Source organism: Giraffa tippelskirchi, chromosome 1 (assembly GCF_054371585.1).
Source record: "Giraffa tippelskirchi isolate mGirTip1 chromosome 1, T2T-mGirTip1v1.2.pri, whole genome shotgun sequence".
NCBI lineage: Eukaryota > Metazoa > Chordata > Mammalia > Artiodactyla > Giraffidae > Giraffa > Giraffa tippelskirchi.
In genome coordinates this window covers 104,859,068-104,876,945 of record NC_137275.1, presented here as the reverse complement: position 1 = coordinate 104,876,945, position 17,878 = coordinate 104,859,068, and the positions used below count along the sequence as shown (strand labels likewise).

The window sequence follows — 17,878 nt, the reverse complement described above, 5'->3', positions numbered from 1 at the left end:
CATATTTGCTGGCATATTGAATATAGCACTTTCACAGCATCATCTTTCAGGATTTGAGATAGCTCAACTGGAATTCCATCAGCTCCACTAGCTTTGTTCGTAGTGATGCTTCCTAAAGTCCGGTGGACTTCACGTTTAGCAGATGATTCTTAAAGAGCAGAATAACTGGGGAAAGCTACTAACGGACGGGGTGCTTGATGTAAATCCCGAGCAAGTAAACATGCCAAGCACCAATGGAAAGGCAAGTCCTCGGTCTCGCTCTCTGTCTGGTTCTCGCCTTACCATCCAGTCTGTGCGGGGCTGTTGGGACCTGTCAGCAATGCACCATGTAGATCTGAGTGGCCGTGAGGGTCGTGTGAGCTCCCAGAGTGCAGAAGAAAGTTTTGACCTCACCGATTGCCCGGAAATGCTGTGTTCCCTCCCTCCCAAAACAAGGCTGTCTGTCTAAGGCTTCCTTTCCCCCTTAGAGATCCTCCGACGGCTCCCCAAGCCACGAGGAAGACCTGGCTAAGGTGATCGAGCTCCAGGAGGTCATCGAGAGGCAGTCAGGGGAGCAGAGCCAGTCGAAGGAGTGCCTGGCAAACCTCTCGGCCTACGTGAGAGAGCCGGAGGAGGACCCGGACACGGCCAGGAAGGAGCTCCTCGCGTCCGAGGAAGCGAACAGACAACCACAGCGGGATGTCCGCGAAGTGAGTGACAGCGGACGTGTCTGTTGTCCTGAGGTGGAATGTGGGTCCCTTGTTCTCCGGCTGATCTGAGCTTTGGGATGGCTGCGTGAGTAGGAGCAGAGCGCTGGCGAGACCGCGACTGGCGGCCTCCCCGCCTCTGCGTCGAGATCTCTGGGGTAGAAGAGGCCTGGTCCAGGCGGTCCATTGGCAGTGGAGCAACACGAGGGCATCCCTAGCGCTGTGCTCACCCTGGGTGTGGACTCCTCATTTCTACAAGTTCTAGGGTGCCCAGTGTGTTCCTCTTTGAAAAATTCATTCATCCATTCATTCATTTATTGGAGTCTAGTTGCTTTCCTTTTTCTTGGAGAAGGCAATGGTACCCCACTCCAGTACTCTTGCCTGGAAAATCCCATGGATGGAGGAGCCTGGTAGGCTACGGTCCATGGGGTGGCTAAGAGTCGGACACAACTGAGCGACTTCACTTTCACTTTTCCCTTTGATACACTGGAGAAGGAAATGGCAACCCACTCCAGTATTCTTGCCTGGAGAATCCCAGGGACAGGGGAGCCTGGTGGGCTACCGTCTGTGGGGTCGCACAGAGTCGGACACGACTGAAGCGACTTAGCAGTTAGCAGTTGCTTTACACTGCTGTGTCAATGTCTGCTGTACAGCAAAGTGAATCCGTCATATATATATATATATATATATATATTTATATTTATATATATATTTATATTTATATTTATATATATATTTATATTTATATATATATATATATATATATACGTGTGTGTGTGTGTGTGTGTGTGTGTGTCTACATATATCCCTCTTTTTAGATTTCCTACCCATTTACTTCACCACAGAGCCCTGAGTAGACTGCCCTGTGCTGTAGAGTAGGTCCTTACTCGTTGTTGACTTTACGCATAGTCTCAGTAGTGTACATACGTCAACCCCAGTCTCCCAGTTCATCCCCCCCACCTGCCTGTCGAATGTATACCTGATGATGCTGAAATTTCCTTCGGGTTCACTCAGGCGAGTCTGGTGACGTCTGTGGAGCCCGTTCTCTCGGAGAGATGGGAGCCCGCTGTGTGGGCCCTGCTGAGGCAGCTTGCCTGGCCGTCTTCTCTAGTTTTCTGAGGTTCTGCTCCTTGAGGGGATGTGTGACATTGATACCGGCGGTCAGACAGGTCGAGTGGCGTTTGCTCACCCTCAGAGCCTCAGGCCCGTGCTGTGTAACCATGTAGAGTCATGATGTTTCTGGTGGTCGTGTCTGCGGCTGTCACGATTGATGAGAAACCGCCTAACGGTCATTGTGAAAAGAGAAGAGTGCTGAGGGTTCGGGCCTCCTCCTGTGAGCCTCACCTCTCCTTTGTAGGCAGACAGACAGCGCCCACCCTGCCCCACCCCTCCCCCGTGAGACCGTCTCAGACAGAACCCCTCCGACATGTGCTACAGCAGCTGTGCTTGTTTAGTAGCTTGGTGTGAGTAATTCTCTGTGAGAGCTCAAGGTGAGAACTCAAAACAGAATATTTGCACGCTTGTATAACCTTTTCCCACTACTCTTTGGCAACAGGAGGAGATTAGGTGGCAGAGTTCAATATGTAGAGAATTCTGGGAAAAGCGGCCTTGAGACCTTTCACTTTTAATGTCAGGCCTTTGCCCACATTGGTTACTTAGTAGTCGACTACGGAGGGACCTGCAGTGGATTTTGACCTGGAGGACGGGAGTTGCACCAGCAGCAAGTTCTGGTCCTGGTTTGACCCTTTCATACATGTGGTGTAAGTCTGCTTTAGAAGAATTAGGCTTGAGAAGGCTGCTTCCAGTTGTGTTAAGCCTTGACTTCTGTTTCCACTCATTACTATTACTTGAATTCTGAGGAAATTGCATGAGAGTTTTCCGACTTTTACCCGAGGAAACGAGCCTCAGAGGTCCCTGTTGGATCTGTTGAAGGTCCCTCCCTCTTGTGGATCCAGTCCGCCTGTGTGGTGTAGCAGACAGAGGTCGTGACTTCATGCCAGATACCATTCCTCCTGGAATTCATGCAGTAACAGGGTAGTTTAGTATACTCTTTGCTGTTTGGGTTTATTATGTTGAAGAGAAGCTTGGGAAACCGAGTGGCCAGACAGAACGTTAATACAGACATATGGGTGCCAATCGTGGCAAATGTGACATTTTAAGTAGGCACGTTTTTGCTCACGTCCGAGGAAACTGCCGTGTCTAGGACTTTAATTTTGAGGACGCTAACTTTATTTTTGAGTTGAAACTTAGGATTTAGTCCAACTCTTTTACGCGTACGTGTATCGGAATGTTCCATGATAGTGACTTACCTTTTCTACTCTGCAATGCCCGGTGTAGGCCATGGTCCAGAACACGGACGTGGAGGTGCGAATCACTACCCTTGAGAGATGCTACCTTGCCGCCCAGCGCGAAGCCACCTCTGTGCACGACGACCTCAATGATAAACTTGAAAATGAAATCGCAGATAAGGATTCTATGCATCGACAGGTAACGGCTTTTACTGAACTGTGTCTGACTTTTATAGTGGTGAATTCCTGAGGAAGGAAGGTAAACACCTTTTCATGTGACTCCCACGTTGGAATTTAAGTCCCAGTGTCAAGTTCTTATTACCCTAAAATATTGCGTTCAAATTTGTGGATGTTCAGTTCAGTTCAGTTCAGTTCAGTCGTTCAGTCGTGTCCGAATCTTTGCAACCCGATGATCTGCAGCACGCCAGGCCTCTCTGTCCATCACCAACTCCCAGAGTCTACCCAGACCCATGTCCATCGAGTCAGTGATGCCATCCAACCATGTCATCCTCTGTCGTCCCCTTCTCTTCCTGCCTCCAATCCTACCCAGCGTTAGGGTCTTTTCCAATGAGTCAGCTCTTCGCATGAGGTGGCCAAAGTGTTGGAGTTTCAGCTTCAACATCAGTCCTTCCAATGAACACCCAGGATTGATCCCCTTTAGGATGGACTATTCGGATCTCCTTGCACTCCAAGGGACTCTCAAGAGTCTTCTCCCACACCACAGTTCAAAGGCATCAGTTCTGTGGCGCTCAGCTTTCTTCACCGTCCGACTCTCACATCCATACATGACCACTGGAAAAACCATAGCCTTGACTAGACGGACTTTTGTTGGCAAAGTAGTGTCTCTGCCTTTAAATATGCCATCTAAGTTGGCCATAACCTTCCTTCCAAGGAGTAAGTGTCTTTCAGTTTCGTGGCTGCAGTCACCATCAGCAGTGATTTTGGAGCCCCCAAACATAAAGTCTGACACTGTTTCCACAGTTTCCCCATCTATTTCCCATGAAGTGATGGGACCTGATGCCATGATCTTAGTTTTCTGAACGTTGAGCTTTAAGCCAACTTTTTCACTCTCCTCTTTCACTTTCATCAAGAGGCTCTTTAGTTCTTTTCCACTTTCTGCCGTAAGGGTGGTGTCATCTGCATATCTGAGGTTATTGGTGTTTCTCCCGGCAGTCTCGATTCCAGCTTGTGTTTCTTCCAGCCCAGCGTCTCTCATGATGTACCCTGCGTCTAAGTTAAATAAGCAGGGTGACAAGGACACACAGCCTTGACGTCCTCCTTTTCCTATTTGGAACCAGTCTGTTGTTCCATGTCCAGTTCTAACTGTTGCTTCCTGACCTGCATACAGGTTTCCCAAGGGAGAGGTCAGATGGTCTGGTATTCCCATCTCTTTCAGAATTTTCCACAGTTGATTGTGATCCACACAGTCAAAGGCTTTGTTTGGCATAGTCCATAAAGCAGAAATTGATGTTTTTCGGGAACTCTCTTGCTTTTTCGATGATCCAGCAGATATTGGCAATTTGATCTCTGGTTCCTCTGCCTTTTCTAAAATCAGCTGGAACATCTGGAAGTTCACGGTTCACCTATCGCTGAAGCCTGGCTTAGAGAATTTTAAGCATTACTTTACTAGCACGTGAGATGAGTGCCATTGTGCGGTAGTTTGAGCATTCTTTGGCATTGCCTTTCTTTGGGATTGGGATGAAAACTGACCATTTCCAGTCCTGTGGCCACCGCTGAGTTTTCCATATTTGCTGGCATATTGAATATAGCACTTTCACAGCATCATCTTTCAGGATTTGAGATAGCTCAACTGGAATTCCATCAGCTCCACTAGCTTTGTTCGTAGTGATGCTTCCTAAAGTCCGGTGGACTTCACGTTTAGCAGATGATTCTTAAAGAGCAGAATAACTGGGGAAAGCTACTAACGGACGGGGTGCTTGATGTAAATCCCGAGCAAGTAAACATGCCAAGCACCAATGGAAAGGCAAGTCCTCGGTCTCGCTCTCTGTCTGGTTCTCGCCTTACCATCCAGTCTGTGCGGGGCTGTTGGGACCTGTCAGCAATGCACCATGTAGATCTGAGTGGCCGTGAGGGTCGTGTGAGCTCCCAGAGTGCAGAAGAAAGTTTTGACCTCACCGATTGCCCGGAAATGCTGTGTTCCCTCCCTCCCAAAACAAGGCTGTCTGTCTAAGGCTTCCTTTCCCCCTTAGAGATCCTCCGACGGCTCCCCAAGCCACGAGGAAGACCTGGCTAAGGTGATCGAGCTCCAGGAGGTCATCGAGAGGCAGTCAGGGGAGCAGAGCCAGTCGAAGGAGTGCCTGGCAAACCTCTCGGCCTACGTGAGAGAGCCGGAGGAGGACCCGGACACGGCCAGGAAGGAGCTCCTCGCGTCCGAGGAAGCGAACAGACAACCACAGCGGGATGTCCGCGAAGTGAGTGACAGCGGACGTGTCTGTTGTCCTGAGGTGGAATGTGGGTCCCTTGTTCTCCGGCTGATCTGAGCTTTGGGATGGCTGCGTGAGTAGGAGCAGAGCGCTGGCGAGACCGCGACTGGCGGCCTCCCCGCCTCTGCGTCGAGATCTCTGGGGTAGAAGAGGCCTGGTCCAGGCGGTCCATTGGCAGTGGAGCAACACGAGGGCATCCCTAGCGCTGTGCTCACCCTGGGTGTGGACTCCTCATTTCTACAAGTTCTAGGGTGCCCAGTGTGTTCCTCTTTGAAAAATTCATTCATCCATTCATTCATTTATTGGAGTCTAGTTGCTTTCCTTTTTCTTGGAGAAGGCAATGGTACCCCACTCCAGTACTCTTGCCTGGAAAATCCCATGGATGGAGGAGCCTGGTAGGCTACGGTCCATGGGGTGGCTAAGAGTCGGACACAACTGAGCGACTTCACTTTCACTTTTCCCTTTGATACACTGGAGAAGGAAATGGCAACCCACTCCAGTATTCTTGCCTGGAGAATCCCAGGGACAGGGGAGCCTGGTGGGCTACCGTCTGTGGGGTCGCACAGAGTCGGACACGACTGAAGCGACTTAGCAGTTAGCAGTTGCTTTACACTGCTGTGTCAATGTCTGCTGTACAGCAAAGTGAATCCGTCATATATATATATATATATATATATATTTATATTTATATATATATTTATATTTATATTTATATATATATTTATATTTATATATATATATATATATATACGTGTGTGTGTGTGTGTGTGTGTGTGTGTCTACATATATCCCTCTTTTTAGATTTCCTACCCATTTACTTCACCACAGAGCCCTGAGTAGACTGCCCTGTGCTGTAGAGTAGGTCCTTACTCGTTGTTGACTTTACGCATAGTCTCAGTAGTGTACATACGTCAACCCCAGTCTCCCAGTTCATCCCCCCCACCTGCCTGTCGAATGTATACCTGATGATGCTGAAATTTCCTTCGGGTTCACTCAGGCGAGTCTGGTGACGTCTGTGGAGCCCGTTCTCTCGGAGAGATGGGAGCCCGCTGTGTGGGCCCTGCTGAGGCAGCTTGCCTGGCCGTCTTCTCTAGTTTTCTGAGGTTCTGCTCCTTGAGGGGATGTGTGACATTGATACCGGCGGTCAGACAGGTCGAGTGGCGTTTGCTCACCCTCAGAGCCTCAGGCCCGTGCTGTGTAACCATGTAGAGTCATGATGTTTCTGGTGGTCGTGTCTGCGGCTGTCACGATTGATGAGAAACCGCCTAACGGTCATTGTGAAAAGAGAAGAGTGCTGAGGGTTCGGGCCTCCTCCTGTGAGCCTCACCTCTCCTTTGTAGGCAGACAGACAGCGCCCACCCTGCCCCACCCCTCCCCCGTGAGACCGTCTCAGACAGAACCCCTCCGACATGTGCTACAGCAGCTGTGCTTGTTTAGTAGCTTGGTGTGAGTAATTCTCTGTGAGAGCTCAAGGTGAGAACTCAAAACAGAATATTTGCACGCTTGTATAACCTTTTCCCACTACTCTTTGGCAACAGGAGGAGATTAGGTGGCAGAGTTCAATATGTAGAGAATTCTGGGAAAAGCGGCCTTGAGACCTTTCACTTTTAATGTCAGGCCTTTGCCCACATTGGTTACTTAGTAGTCGACTACGGAGGGACCTGCAGTGGATTTTGACCTGGAGGACGGGAGTTGCACCAGCAGCAAGTTCTGGTCCTGGTTTGACCCTTTCATACATGTGGTGTAAGTCTGCTTTAGAAGAATTAGGCTTGAGAAGGCTGCTTCCAGTTGTGTTAAGCCTTGACTTCTGTTTCCACTCATTACTATTACTTGAATTCTGAGGAAATTGCATGAGAGTTTTCCGACTTTTACCCGAGGAAACGAGCCTCAGAGGTCCCTGTTGGATCTGTTGAAGGTCCCTCCCTCTTGTGGATCCAGTCCGCCTGTGTGGTGTAGCAGACAGAGGTCGTGACTTCATGCCAGATACCATTCCTCCTGGAATTCATGCAGTAACAGGGTAGTTTAGTATACTCTTTGCTGTTTGGGTTTATTATGTTGAAGAGAAGCTTGGGAAACCGAGTGGCCAGACAGAACGTTAATACAGACATATGGGTGCCAATCGTGGCAAATGTGACATTTTAAGTAGGCACGTTTTTGCTCACGTCCGAGGAAACTGCCGTGTCTAGGACTTTAATTTTGAGGACGCTAACTTTATTTTTGAGTTGAAACTTAGGATTTAGTCCAACTCTTTTACGCGTACGTGTATCGGAATGTTCCATGATAGTGACTTACCTTTTCTACTCTGCAATGCCCGGTGTAGGCCATGGTCCAGAACACGGACGTGGAGGTGCGAATCACTACCCTTGAGAGATGCTACCTTGCCGCCCAGCGCGAAGCCACCTCTGTGCACGACGACCTCAATGATAAACTTGAAAATGAAATCGCAGATAAGGATTCTATGCATCGACAGGTAACGGCTTTTACTGAACTGTGTCTGACTTTTATAGTGGTGAATTCCTGAGGAAGGAAGGTAAACACCTTTTCATGTGACTCCCACGTTGGAATTTAAGTCCCAGTGTCAAGTTCTTATTACCCTAAAATATTGCGTTCAAATTTGTGGATGTTCAGTTCAGTTCAGTTCAGTTCAGTCGTTCAGTCGTGTCCGAATCTTTGCAACCCGATGATCTGCAGCACGCCAGGCCTCTCTGTCCATCACCAACTCCCAGAGTCTACCCAGACCCATGTCCATCGAGTCAGTGATGCCATCCAACCATGTCATCCTCTGTCGTCCCCTTCTCTTCCTGCCTCCAATCCTACCCAGCGTTAGGGTCTTTTCCAATGAGTCAGCTCTTCGCATGAGGTGGCCAAAGTGTTGGAGTTTCAGCTTCAACATCAGTCCTTCCAATGAACACCCAGGATTGATCCCCTTTAGGATGGACTATTCGGATCTCCTTGCACTCCAAGGGACTCTCAAGAGTCTTCTCCCACACCACAGTTCAAAGGCATCAGTTCTGTGGCGCTCAGCTTTCTTCACCGTCCGACTCTCACATCCATACATGACCACTGGAAAAACCATAGCCTTGACTAGACGGACTTTTGTTGGCAAAGTAGTGTCTCTGCCTTTAAATATGCCATCTAAGTTGGCCATAACCTTCCTTCCAAGGAGTAAGTGTCTTTCAGTTTCGTGGCTGCAGTCACCATCAGCAGTGATTTTGGAGCCCCCAAACATAAAGTCTGACACTGTTTCCACAGTTTCCCCATCTATTTCCCATGAAGTGATGGGACCTGATGCCATGATCTTAGTTTTCTGAACGTTGAGCTTTAAGCCAACTTTTTCACTCTCCTCTTTCACTTTCATCAAGAGGCTCTTTAGTTCTTTTCCACTTTCTGCCGTAAGGGTGGTGTCATCTGCATATCTGAGGTTATTGGTGTTTCTCCCGGCAGTCTCGATTCCAGCTTGTGTTTCTTCCAGCCCAGCGTCTCTCATGATGTACCCTGCGTCTAAGTTAAATAAGCAGGGTGACAAGGACACACAGCCTTGACGTCCTCCTTTTCCTATTTGGAACCAGTCTGTTGTTCCATGTCCAGTTCTAACTGTTGCTTCCTGACCTGCATACAGGTTTCCCAAGGGAGAGGTCAGATGGTCTGGTATTCCCATCTCTTTCAGAATTTTCCACAGTTGATTGTGATCCACACAGTCAAAGGCTTTGTTTGGCATAGTCCATAAAGCAGAAATTGATGTTTTTCGGGAACTCTCTTGCTTTTTCGATGATCCAGCAGATATTGGCAATTTGATCTCTGGTTCCTCTGCCTTTTCTAAAATCAGCTGGAACATCTGGAAGTTCACGGTTCACCTATCGCTGAAGCCTGGCTTAGAGAATTTTAAGCATTACTTTACTAGCACGTGAGATGAGTGCCATTGTGCGGTAGTTTGAGCATTCTTTGGCATTGCCTTTCTTTGGGATTGGGATGAAAACTGACCATTTCCAGTCCTGTGGCCACCGCTGAGTTTTCCATATTTGCTGGCATATTGAATATAGCACTTTCACAGCATCATCTTTCAGGATTTGAGATAGCTCAACTGGAATTCCATCAGCTCCACTAGCTTTGTTCGTAGTGATGCTTCCTAAAGTCCGGTGGACTTCACGTTTAGCAGATGATTCTTAAAGAGCAGAATAACTGGGGAAAGCTACTAACGGACGGGGTGCTTGATGTAAATCCCGAGCAAGTAAACATGCCAAGCACCAATGGAAAGGCAAGTCCTCGGTCTCGCTCTCTGTCTGGTTCTCGCCTTACCATCCAGTCTGTGCGGGGCTGTTGGGACCTGTCAGCAATGCACCATGTAGATCTGAGTGGCCGTGAGGGTCGTGTGAGCTCCCAGAGTGCAGAAGAAAGTTTTGACCTCACCGATTGCCCGGAAATGCTGTGTTCCCTCCCTCCCAAAACAAGGCTGTCTGTCTAAGGCTTCCTTTCCCCCTTAGAGATCCTCCGACGGCTCCCCAAGCCACGAGGAAGACCTGGCTAAGGTGATCGAGCTCCAGGAGGTCATCGAGAGGCAGTCAGGGGAGCAGAGCCAGTCGAAGGAGTGCCTGGCAAACCTCTCGGCCTACGTGAGAGAGCCGGAGGAGGACCCGGACACGGCCAGGAAGGAGCTCCTCGCGTCCGAGGAAGCGAACAGACAACCACAGCGGGATGTCCGCGAAGTGAGTGACAGCGGACGTGTCTGTTGTCCTGAGGTGGAATGTGGGTCCCTTGTTCTCCGGCTGATCTGAGCTTTGGGATGGCTGCGTGAGTAGGAGCAGAGCGCTGGCGAGACCGCGACTGGCGGCCTCCCCGCCTCTGCGTCGAGATCTCTGGGGTAGAAGAGGCCTGGTCCAGGCGGTCCATTGGCAGTGGAGCAACACGAGGGCATCCCTAGCGCTGTGCTCACCCTGGGTGTGGACTCCTCATTTCTACAAGTTCTAGGGTGCCCAGTGTGTTCCTCTTTGAAAAATTCATTCATCCATTCATTCATTTATTGGAGTCTAGTTGCTTTCCTTTTTCTTGGAGAAGGCAATGGTACCCCACTCCAGTACTCTTGCCTGGAAAATCCCATGGATGGAGGAGCCTGGTAGGCTACGGTCCATGGGGTGGCTAAGAGTCGGACACAACTGAGCGACTTCACTTTCACTTTTCCCTTTGATACACTGGAGAAGGAAATGGCAACCCACTCCAGTATTCTTGCCTGGAGAATCCCAGGGACAGGGGAGCCTGGTGGGCTACCGTCTGTGGGGTCGCACAGAGTCGGACACGACTGAAGCGACTTAGCAGTTAGCAGTTGCTTTACACTGCTGTGTCAATGTCTGCTGTACAGCAAAGTGAATCCGTCATATATATATATATATATATATTTATATTTATATTTATATATATATTTATATTTATATTTATATATATATATATATATATATATATACGTGTGTGTGTGTGTGTGTGTGTGTGTCTACATATATCCCTCTTTTTAGATTTCCTACCCATTTACTTCACCACAGAGCCCTGAGTAGACTGCCCTGTGCTGTAGAGTAGGTCCTTACTCGTTGTTGACTTTACGCATAGTCTCAGTAGTGTACATACGTCAACCCCAGTCTCCCAGTTCATCCCCCCCACCCGCCTGTCGAATGTATACCTGATGATGCTGAAATTTCCTTCGGGTTCACTCAGGCGAGTCTGGTGACGTCTGTGGAGCCCGTTCTCTCGGAGAGATGGGAGCCCGCTGTGTGGGCCCTGCTGAGGCAGCTTGCCTGGCCGTCTTCTCTAGTTTTCTGAGGTTCTGCTCCTTGAGGGGATGTGTGACATTGATACCGGCGGTCAGACAGGTCGAGTGGCGTTTGCTCACCCTCAGAGCCTCAGGCCCGTGCTGTGTAACCATGTAGAGTCATGATGTTTCTGGTGGTCGTGTCTGCGGCTGTCACGATTGATGAGAAACCGCCTAACGGTCATTGTGAAAAGAGAAGAGTGCTGAGGGTTCGGGCCTCCTCCTGTGAGCCTCACCTCTCCTTTGTAGGCAGACAGACAGCGCCCACCCTGCCCCACCCCTCCCCCGTGAGACCGTCTCAGACAGAACCCCTCCGACATGTGCTACAGCAGGTGTCCTTGTTTAGTAGCTTGGTGTGAGTAATTCTCTGTGAGAGCTCAAGGTGAGAACTCAAAACAGAATATTTGCACGCTTGTATAACCTTTTCCCACTACTCTTTGGCAACAGGAGGAGATTAGGTGGCAGAGTTCAATATGTAGAGAATTCTGGGAAAAGCGGCCTTGAGACCTTTCACTTTTAATGTCAGGCCTTTGCCCACATTGGTTACTTAGTAGTCGACTACGGAGGGACCTGCAGTGGATTTTGACCTGGAGGACGGGAGTTGCACCAGCAGCAAGTTCTGGTCCTGGTTTGACCCTTTCATACATGTGGTGTAAGTCTGCTTTAGAAGAATTAGGCTTGAGAAGGCTGCTTCCAGTTGTGTTAAGCTTTGACTTCTGTTTCCACTCATTACTATTACTTGAATTCTGAGGAAATTGCATGAGAGTTTTCCGACTTTTACCCGAGGAAACGAGCCTCAGAGGTCCCTGTTGGATCTGTTGAAGGTCCCTCCCTCTTGTGGATCCAGTCCGCCTGTGTGGTGTAGCAGACAGAGGTCGTGACTTCATGCCAGATACCATTCCTCCTGGAATTCATGCAGTAACAGGGTAGTTTAGTATACTCTTTGCTGTTTGGGTTTATTATGTTGAAGAGAAGCTTGGGAAACCGAGTGGCCAGACAGAACGTTAATACAGACATATGGGTGCCAATCGTGGCAAATGTGACATTTTAAGTAGGCACGTTTTTGCTCACGTCCGAGGAAACTGCCGTGTCTAGGACTTTAATTTTGAGGACGCTAACTTTATTTTTGAGTTGAAACTTAGGATTTAGTCCAACTCTTTTACGCGTACGTGTATCGGAATGTTCCATGATAGTGACTTACCTTTTCTACTCTGCAATGCCCGGTGTAGGCCATGGTCCAGAACACGGACGTGGAGGTGCGAATCACTACCCTTGAGAGATGCTACCTTGCCGCCCAGCGCGAAGCCACCTCTGTGCACGACGACCTCAATGATAAACTTGAAAATGAAATCGCAGATAAGGATTCTATGCATCGACAGGTAACGGCTTTTACTGAACTGTGTCTGACTTTTATAGTGGTGAATTCCTGAGGAAGGAAGGTAAACACCTTTTCATGTGGCTCCCACGTTGTAAGGCACCTGCCCCCTCACACTGTGGTCCTGAAATGGTTTTGGAACAAAGCGTTGATAGATCGCTTTATGTCTTCCCATTTTCCTTTTTCTGGCTACGAGTTTCCTTTTAAGGCATGCTTTTTTTTCTTAAAAGAACCAATTTTGATAACTTGTGGCCTACTGTGCGGCCCAGCACAGTACTAATTAGCACCGTTTTGATTGAAATCATCCTGCGAGTAAATGGATACACATACCCATCATTTTATAGTGAGAAGAATTCTCATTGGAAGTTTAAGTACCTTTGTATTTTCGCCTCATTTATGGCATGTATTTTTTCATACATGTCTGTGTTTTGAGCTGCCATGTTCAGTGAGCAGCTAGTTTGGGCCAGACATCGTCAGAACTAGGACTCCAGCAGTGAATTAAAAACCGTGTGCGTTCTTTATCCACTGCCATGTAACAAATCACTGCAAAGCTTAGTGGCTTCCCAGTGAGCAGGTCACAGTCCAGTTTCTGTGCTTTGCAGCAGGTGGGCCTGGTTCAGGGCCTCCTGAGGACGCAAACATGGGAAGGCCCCCCAGGGCTGGATGGCAGGCTTTCAGACTCACCTGGCTGGTGGGGACAGGCCCAGGTCCCTGCCGTGTGGACCTCTTCATGGCCTGGCTTTCCTCGGAACACCCTCTGAGAGCGAGAGTGCGGGGTGTATCCCGGGGCCTTTCGCGCCCCGGTCTCAGAAACCGCACACCTTGACTTGTGTTTGCGAGAGTGAGCTGCGAAGTCCTGCCTCGCTCAGGGGCTGAGCAGGAGTTGCCCCCTCTGCCTCTTGAAGGGAGGAGGATGGAAGAATTTGTGGATCCATTTTTAAGCCCGCGCAGCCCGTTGGACAGTAACGAGCAGGGAAAGGAGACCTGAGTGCCCGAGTTGTCCAAGGAAGGGGGGACGATTGAGTGTGAACAGGGTGGCCAACGAGGTGACACCAGGAGGGTGACCTTGAACAGAGCCCCAGAGGCAGGAAGAGAAGGAGCCACTCGGAGATAGATCAAGGGTCGTGTCAACAAGCTGGGATAACGGAGAGAGAGGGCCACATCAGGGAGGACCCTGGGCTCAGGCCTGAGCAGCTCGAGGCCGGAGCCTGTTTCCTGAAGTGAGGAGGGCACTGGGGTGGGGAGCTAAGAGCCGGCCTCAGCCCTGTTCAAGTGGACGAGCCCGTCAGCAGCTGAGTGTTGCGGCCTGGATCCGGGAGAGGACTCAGGGTCGTGGGCATACAGATGGCATTTAAAGGCACGAGCATGGTAAAGTCACCAGGCATGTGCTGGTGGAGAGAGATGGGGTGCAAGAGTAGAGCCGTGGGGTGCCCCACATTCCAAGGTTGAGAAGGGGCGCGAGGGACTGAGGAATAACCCCAGAGAGGGAGGGGCCTGGAGCCCAGGGAGAGACATGCTGCGGGGGCAAGGAGGGGAGGGGGCTTGATAACATGGGTTCCTTGGCGCCCCCGGGGAACTGCCCTGCGGGGTGGGGCACACCACCTGCTTGCAGAGAGCTGGAGACCGGGTGGGGCAGGGGACAGTAGAGGCCGCTCCCAGGGAGCTTTCAGAGACCTGCAGTGGGTGCTGCAGGGAGCCCTGGAGGAGGAATCTGCTGGTTCCCATTGTGCGATTTTAAGGTGAGAAAAGGGAGAGGATGTGCTGACCGGGCTGATGGGGGTGAACCCATAGGCAGCTGGTTCGCTGGAGCGGAGCAGGAATGATGGCAGGAGGTGCTGGAGCCAGCGAAGGGGGTGGCCCAGCCCTGGGGAGGGATTGTGACGAAGACAGAGGGTGAGGGCACAGGCAACGGGGGACAGGGAGCCGGCAAACCAGCCCCTCAAGGCTGCCCCTTGGTTGCTTTGAGGTCATGTCTGGGAAAAGAAGGCAGGACCTGGGTTGAGAGTGGGGCAGGGGGGAGATTTGCAGAGAGAAGGGTGTGAGGTGTGAGAGTGGAAGAGCAGGATGGGGCCCAGCAGGCACTCTCCCGGGCATCTCTGATGACAGAGCCACCCCTGGGGTGTGAGGGGCCGTCCCCCAGAACAGCCCGAGTGCCTGTGCCCCGAGAGGAGAGCCGCGGGGGGCTGGCCTTCCGGTCCCCTGGCTGCCCCTGCTCGCTCCTGTCTGAGGTGTTCAGACCAGCCTGGAAAACGGAGGGCTGGGAACCTGTGAGGACTGTACTCCTCGGTGAACTAGTACAAGTGATGACGGCTGAGGTGGACCCAGCTGCTGCGGAGCTGAAGGATTTTTTTTTTTCTTTTCCTTCCGCCTGGCTGAAGGAAGCATGGATGTATTTTTTTTTAATTTTCGGTTTTTGTCTCTGACTCCATCAGCCCACCCTTATGAAAAACCTCATAGGATTGCCTTCCGTCCACGCTAAGACCTGAATGTCACCAGGCCATCTAGGAACTGGATTCTCCTCCTGCCCGTTTCTTCAGTACTGCTCGCTTAAGAGATGGCAGTGTCTCATAAGCATGGCCCATTTATCCAAAGTCAGGGCTCCCATGTAAAATCGTGGTCACTGACGAGACGTGGTCCTCTCGTGCCCAGGTGCAGACCCCGAAGAAACAGGACTGCGAGCGCGCCAAGGAAGCCAGCGTGCCGGCCAGCGTGGCCCAGGCGTTCGAGAGTGACGTGGACGTGTCTGACGGCGAGGACGACAGGGCCACCCTCTGCAGCTCGGCCGCTCTGCTGTCGCCCAGAGGGCAGGGCGATGCTGAGACTCTGACTGCGATGCTTCAGGAGCAGCTGGACGGCATCAACGAAGAGATCCGGTGGGTGCGCCCGAGCCCAGCTTCCTGGAAACTTGGTTTCTCTGAGGAGCTGTTCTCCTTAGACAAGTCTTGAGTGTTCCCTAGTAAGAAAACTGACTTCAGGTCTGCTTCAAGAATTTTCAGTTCCGAGATGGCCCTTGATTATAGAGCTCAGTCAGCCAGGGCGTTCGGTCCACAGTGTGTTGTCAGCACTCTGTGGGGAGGCGCTGTGGGGTGTTCCCCTCTCAGCTCTGAGCCCCAAGGTGGGTGAGGTGCCAAGGCGGTGTCCCCCTGTGGCCCGTGCACCCTCCGGCACTGAGGGTTCGCCCTCGTGTGTCCTTCGGAGCCGCCCACGTTCTGGTGAAAAGCCACCTAGAACAGAAAAGCTGGGGTTTTGGGGTTGGCAAATTCCCACTCAGATCTGCATTTTCCTTTTAAAGTTAATACAGTGTGAAGATTGGCTTGTTGTAAGTAAGACAGTGGTCCAAGGACATGTGTTTGAGTTTTTCTCATCTCATCAGTATATTGAAGATGTTTTCCTTAGACACCGTCTTGGCAGTTATAACAATTTACAAAACGGGCTAGAATCCAAAGGCCGGCCTCGTGGTGAACAGGGGGCCTTGGGTCTGGGTGCAGCCGGGTGGCTGGGGGCCCCGAGATCTGCCTGGTACCACACCCGCACAGCCATGCCTCCTGTCCCGAGTCCACGTTCAGAGTTGGTCGCAGGCCGGTGACCCTGCACAGGACCTGGCAGAGCCGCTGCTCAGATTGTTCTTGTCACGTCAGCCCAGGCCGAGGTGCCCGTTCCTGTCGGCCGAGCACGGGGGGCCCGGGGGAAAGGCGGGGGTGACGGCCAACCAGCAAACGCAGGTGGTGCCGCCTGCACTTCTGACGCCGTAGACAGACTGCTCTGTGGGCCGGCTTTGAGCACAGACAGCTCAGAAAGATTGTCTTTCCCCGTCCCCGCAGGTAATCTGGAACGGTTATATATTAATATTTTTATTTTTACAGCACGTTGTCAGGTAAAGGTGATTTTTCCTTATGCCACAAGTTAACTTGATGTAAATGGCAAATGCTGTCCATCAACTTGTTATCAACGGTGAAAAACTTCCAGTATGTATAAGCAAAAGTGAAACTGGAGAGGTTACGACCTGTAAGAATCTTGTAGTTAAATTTGAAAATCATTTTATTTGCATAATCGAGTATTTAAACTGCTGTATAAAATCATCCACCACACATTAGGGGAGAAAAGCAGTAACCATGAATTACAGGTTAATGCAGCACATTGACATGAATCCAGAAACTCACACAAAGCTGGTGGAGAACTGCATCAAGTGATGCGTTTGTATGTATAGAACCTTAAAAAAAAAAAATCAACTCAGCACTTCATCTGGTCTGGAGACTTGTGTTTAGAAACTCCAGCTTGTTCGTGAATTGCTGTTTGATTATACAGAGTTCCCGATTCCCAGTGGAAAAGACTTGAGGCACTGCCGTGCATCTCTGCCCTGAGAGCGGGGAAGGTGAAGGTTGTCAACTTCAGGTTATCTCCTCACAGGGAGAGAGGCGCCACCCAGGCCCCGTCAGAATGTTAGAGTAAATCAGTCAAATCAAACGTGAACGATCAGGGGCCACTTTGTAAGACTCAATGATAATTATTCTAAGTTTGAGACTGTTGAAAAGAGGGAAAGTCCTACCTTTTTGCTGAGATGTTAGTTGAGCAACTGTTCCTGGAATTTGCTAATCGTGACACAGAATGCAAGCCCACATTTGTTGTCCAGACACGTTCCTCTGCTGACAAAGGCAGGTGAAGAGTTGTATTCTATTTTAGGTTGATCCAAGAAGAGAAGGAGAACACGGAGCAGCGGGTCGAGGAGATTGAGAGCAGAGTGTGCAGGGGGAGCTTAGGCAACCTTCGTCGTCGTGAATCTGTGAGCTCCCTCAACCTGTGTCCCACCTCCTCGCTTGCCGACTCCTGCCTGCCCAGCAGTGGGCGCTCCAAGCCCCAAAGGAGGCTGCACAGCCCGGAGCAAGAGGTAGACAAGCTGGACATCAAGACTCTGGCCTCCCTGCTGCGTCCCTCCCCCAGCACACTGGTTTTGTGTTTTATTTGTTTCTTTTTTGTTTTTTTCTCTTTTTACCCAGAATAAAATCAGATATACATTTGCTACGCTCAGAGGTGTAAGATTTTTAAAACTGGCTAGTCTTTAATCATTCCGTAATCACACAGCGACAAATGAGTCTTGATATTTGGACCGCCGGCTTAGCCACATCATCATGAACTCAGCCAGAGCCTGCCTCTGTAACGTTGGGCCTGGCCTGTGCTGGGCACAGCAGCTGCAGGGAAGTTTTCTGTTCTCAGGGAGCAGACAGCTTCGTGAAAGTAACCATAGGCAGGTCTCATGGTGTGTGAAAACCGTGCAGCACGTTTTCCATTGGGGA

The 17,878-nt window shown here is 50.4% G+C and overlaps 1 protein-coding gene across 17 annotated transcripts in view; it reads left to right on the top strand.

The window, feature by feature from the left end:
• Positions 1-17,608, top strand: part of LOC145504594 (liprin-alpha-1-like) — a 68,139-nt gene extending 50,531 nt beyond the window's left edge. For 15 of the 17 annotated variants that reach the window (XM_081485711.1, XM_081485721.1, XM_081485706.1 and 12 more), the window contains 8 exons: positions 468-689; positions 3,024-3,173; positions 5,185-5,406; positions 7,739-7,888; positions 9,900-10,121; positions 12,442-12,591; positions 15,237-15,460; positions 17,268-17,608. In XM_081485711.1, the coding sequence (XP_081341837.1) occupies positions 468-689; positions 3,024-3,173; positions 5,185-5,406; positions 7,739-7,888; positions 9,900-10,121; positions 12,442-12,591; positions 15,237-15,460; positions 17,268-17,586 (1,659 nt within the window). In that variant the 3' untranslated portion in view covers positions 17,587-17,608. The remainder of the gene's footprint in view (positions 1-467; positions 690-3,023; positions 3,174-5,184; positions 5,407-7,738; positions 7,889-9,899; positions 10,122-12,441; positions 12,592-15,236; positions 15,461-17,267) is intronic. The other 2 variants (XM_081485806.1, XM_081485816.1) reach the window with 1 other exon arrangement.
• The last annotated feature ends 270 nt before the right edge of the window (positions 17,609-17,878 follow it).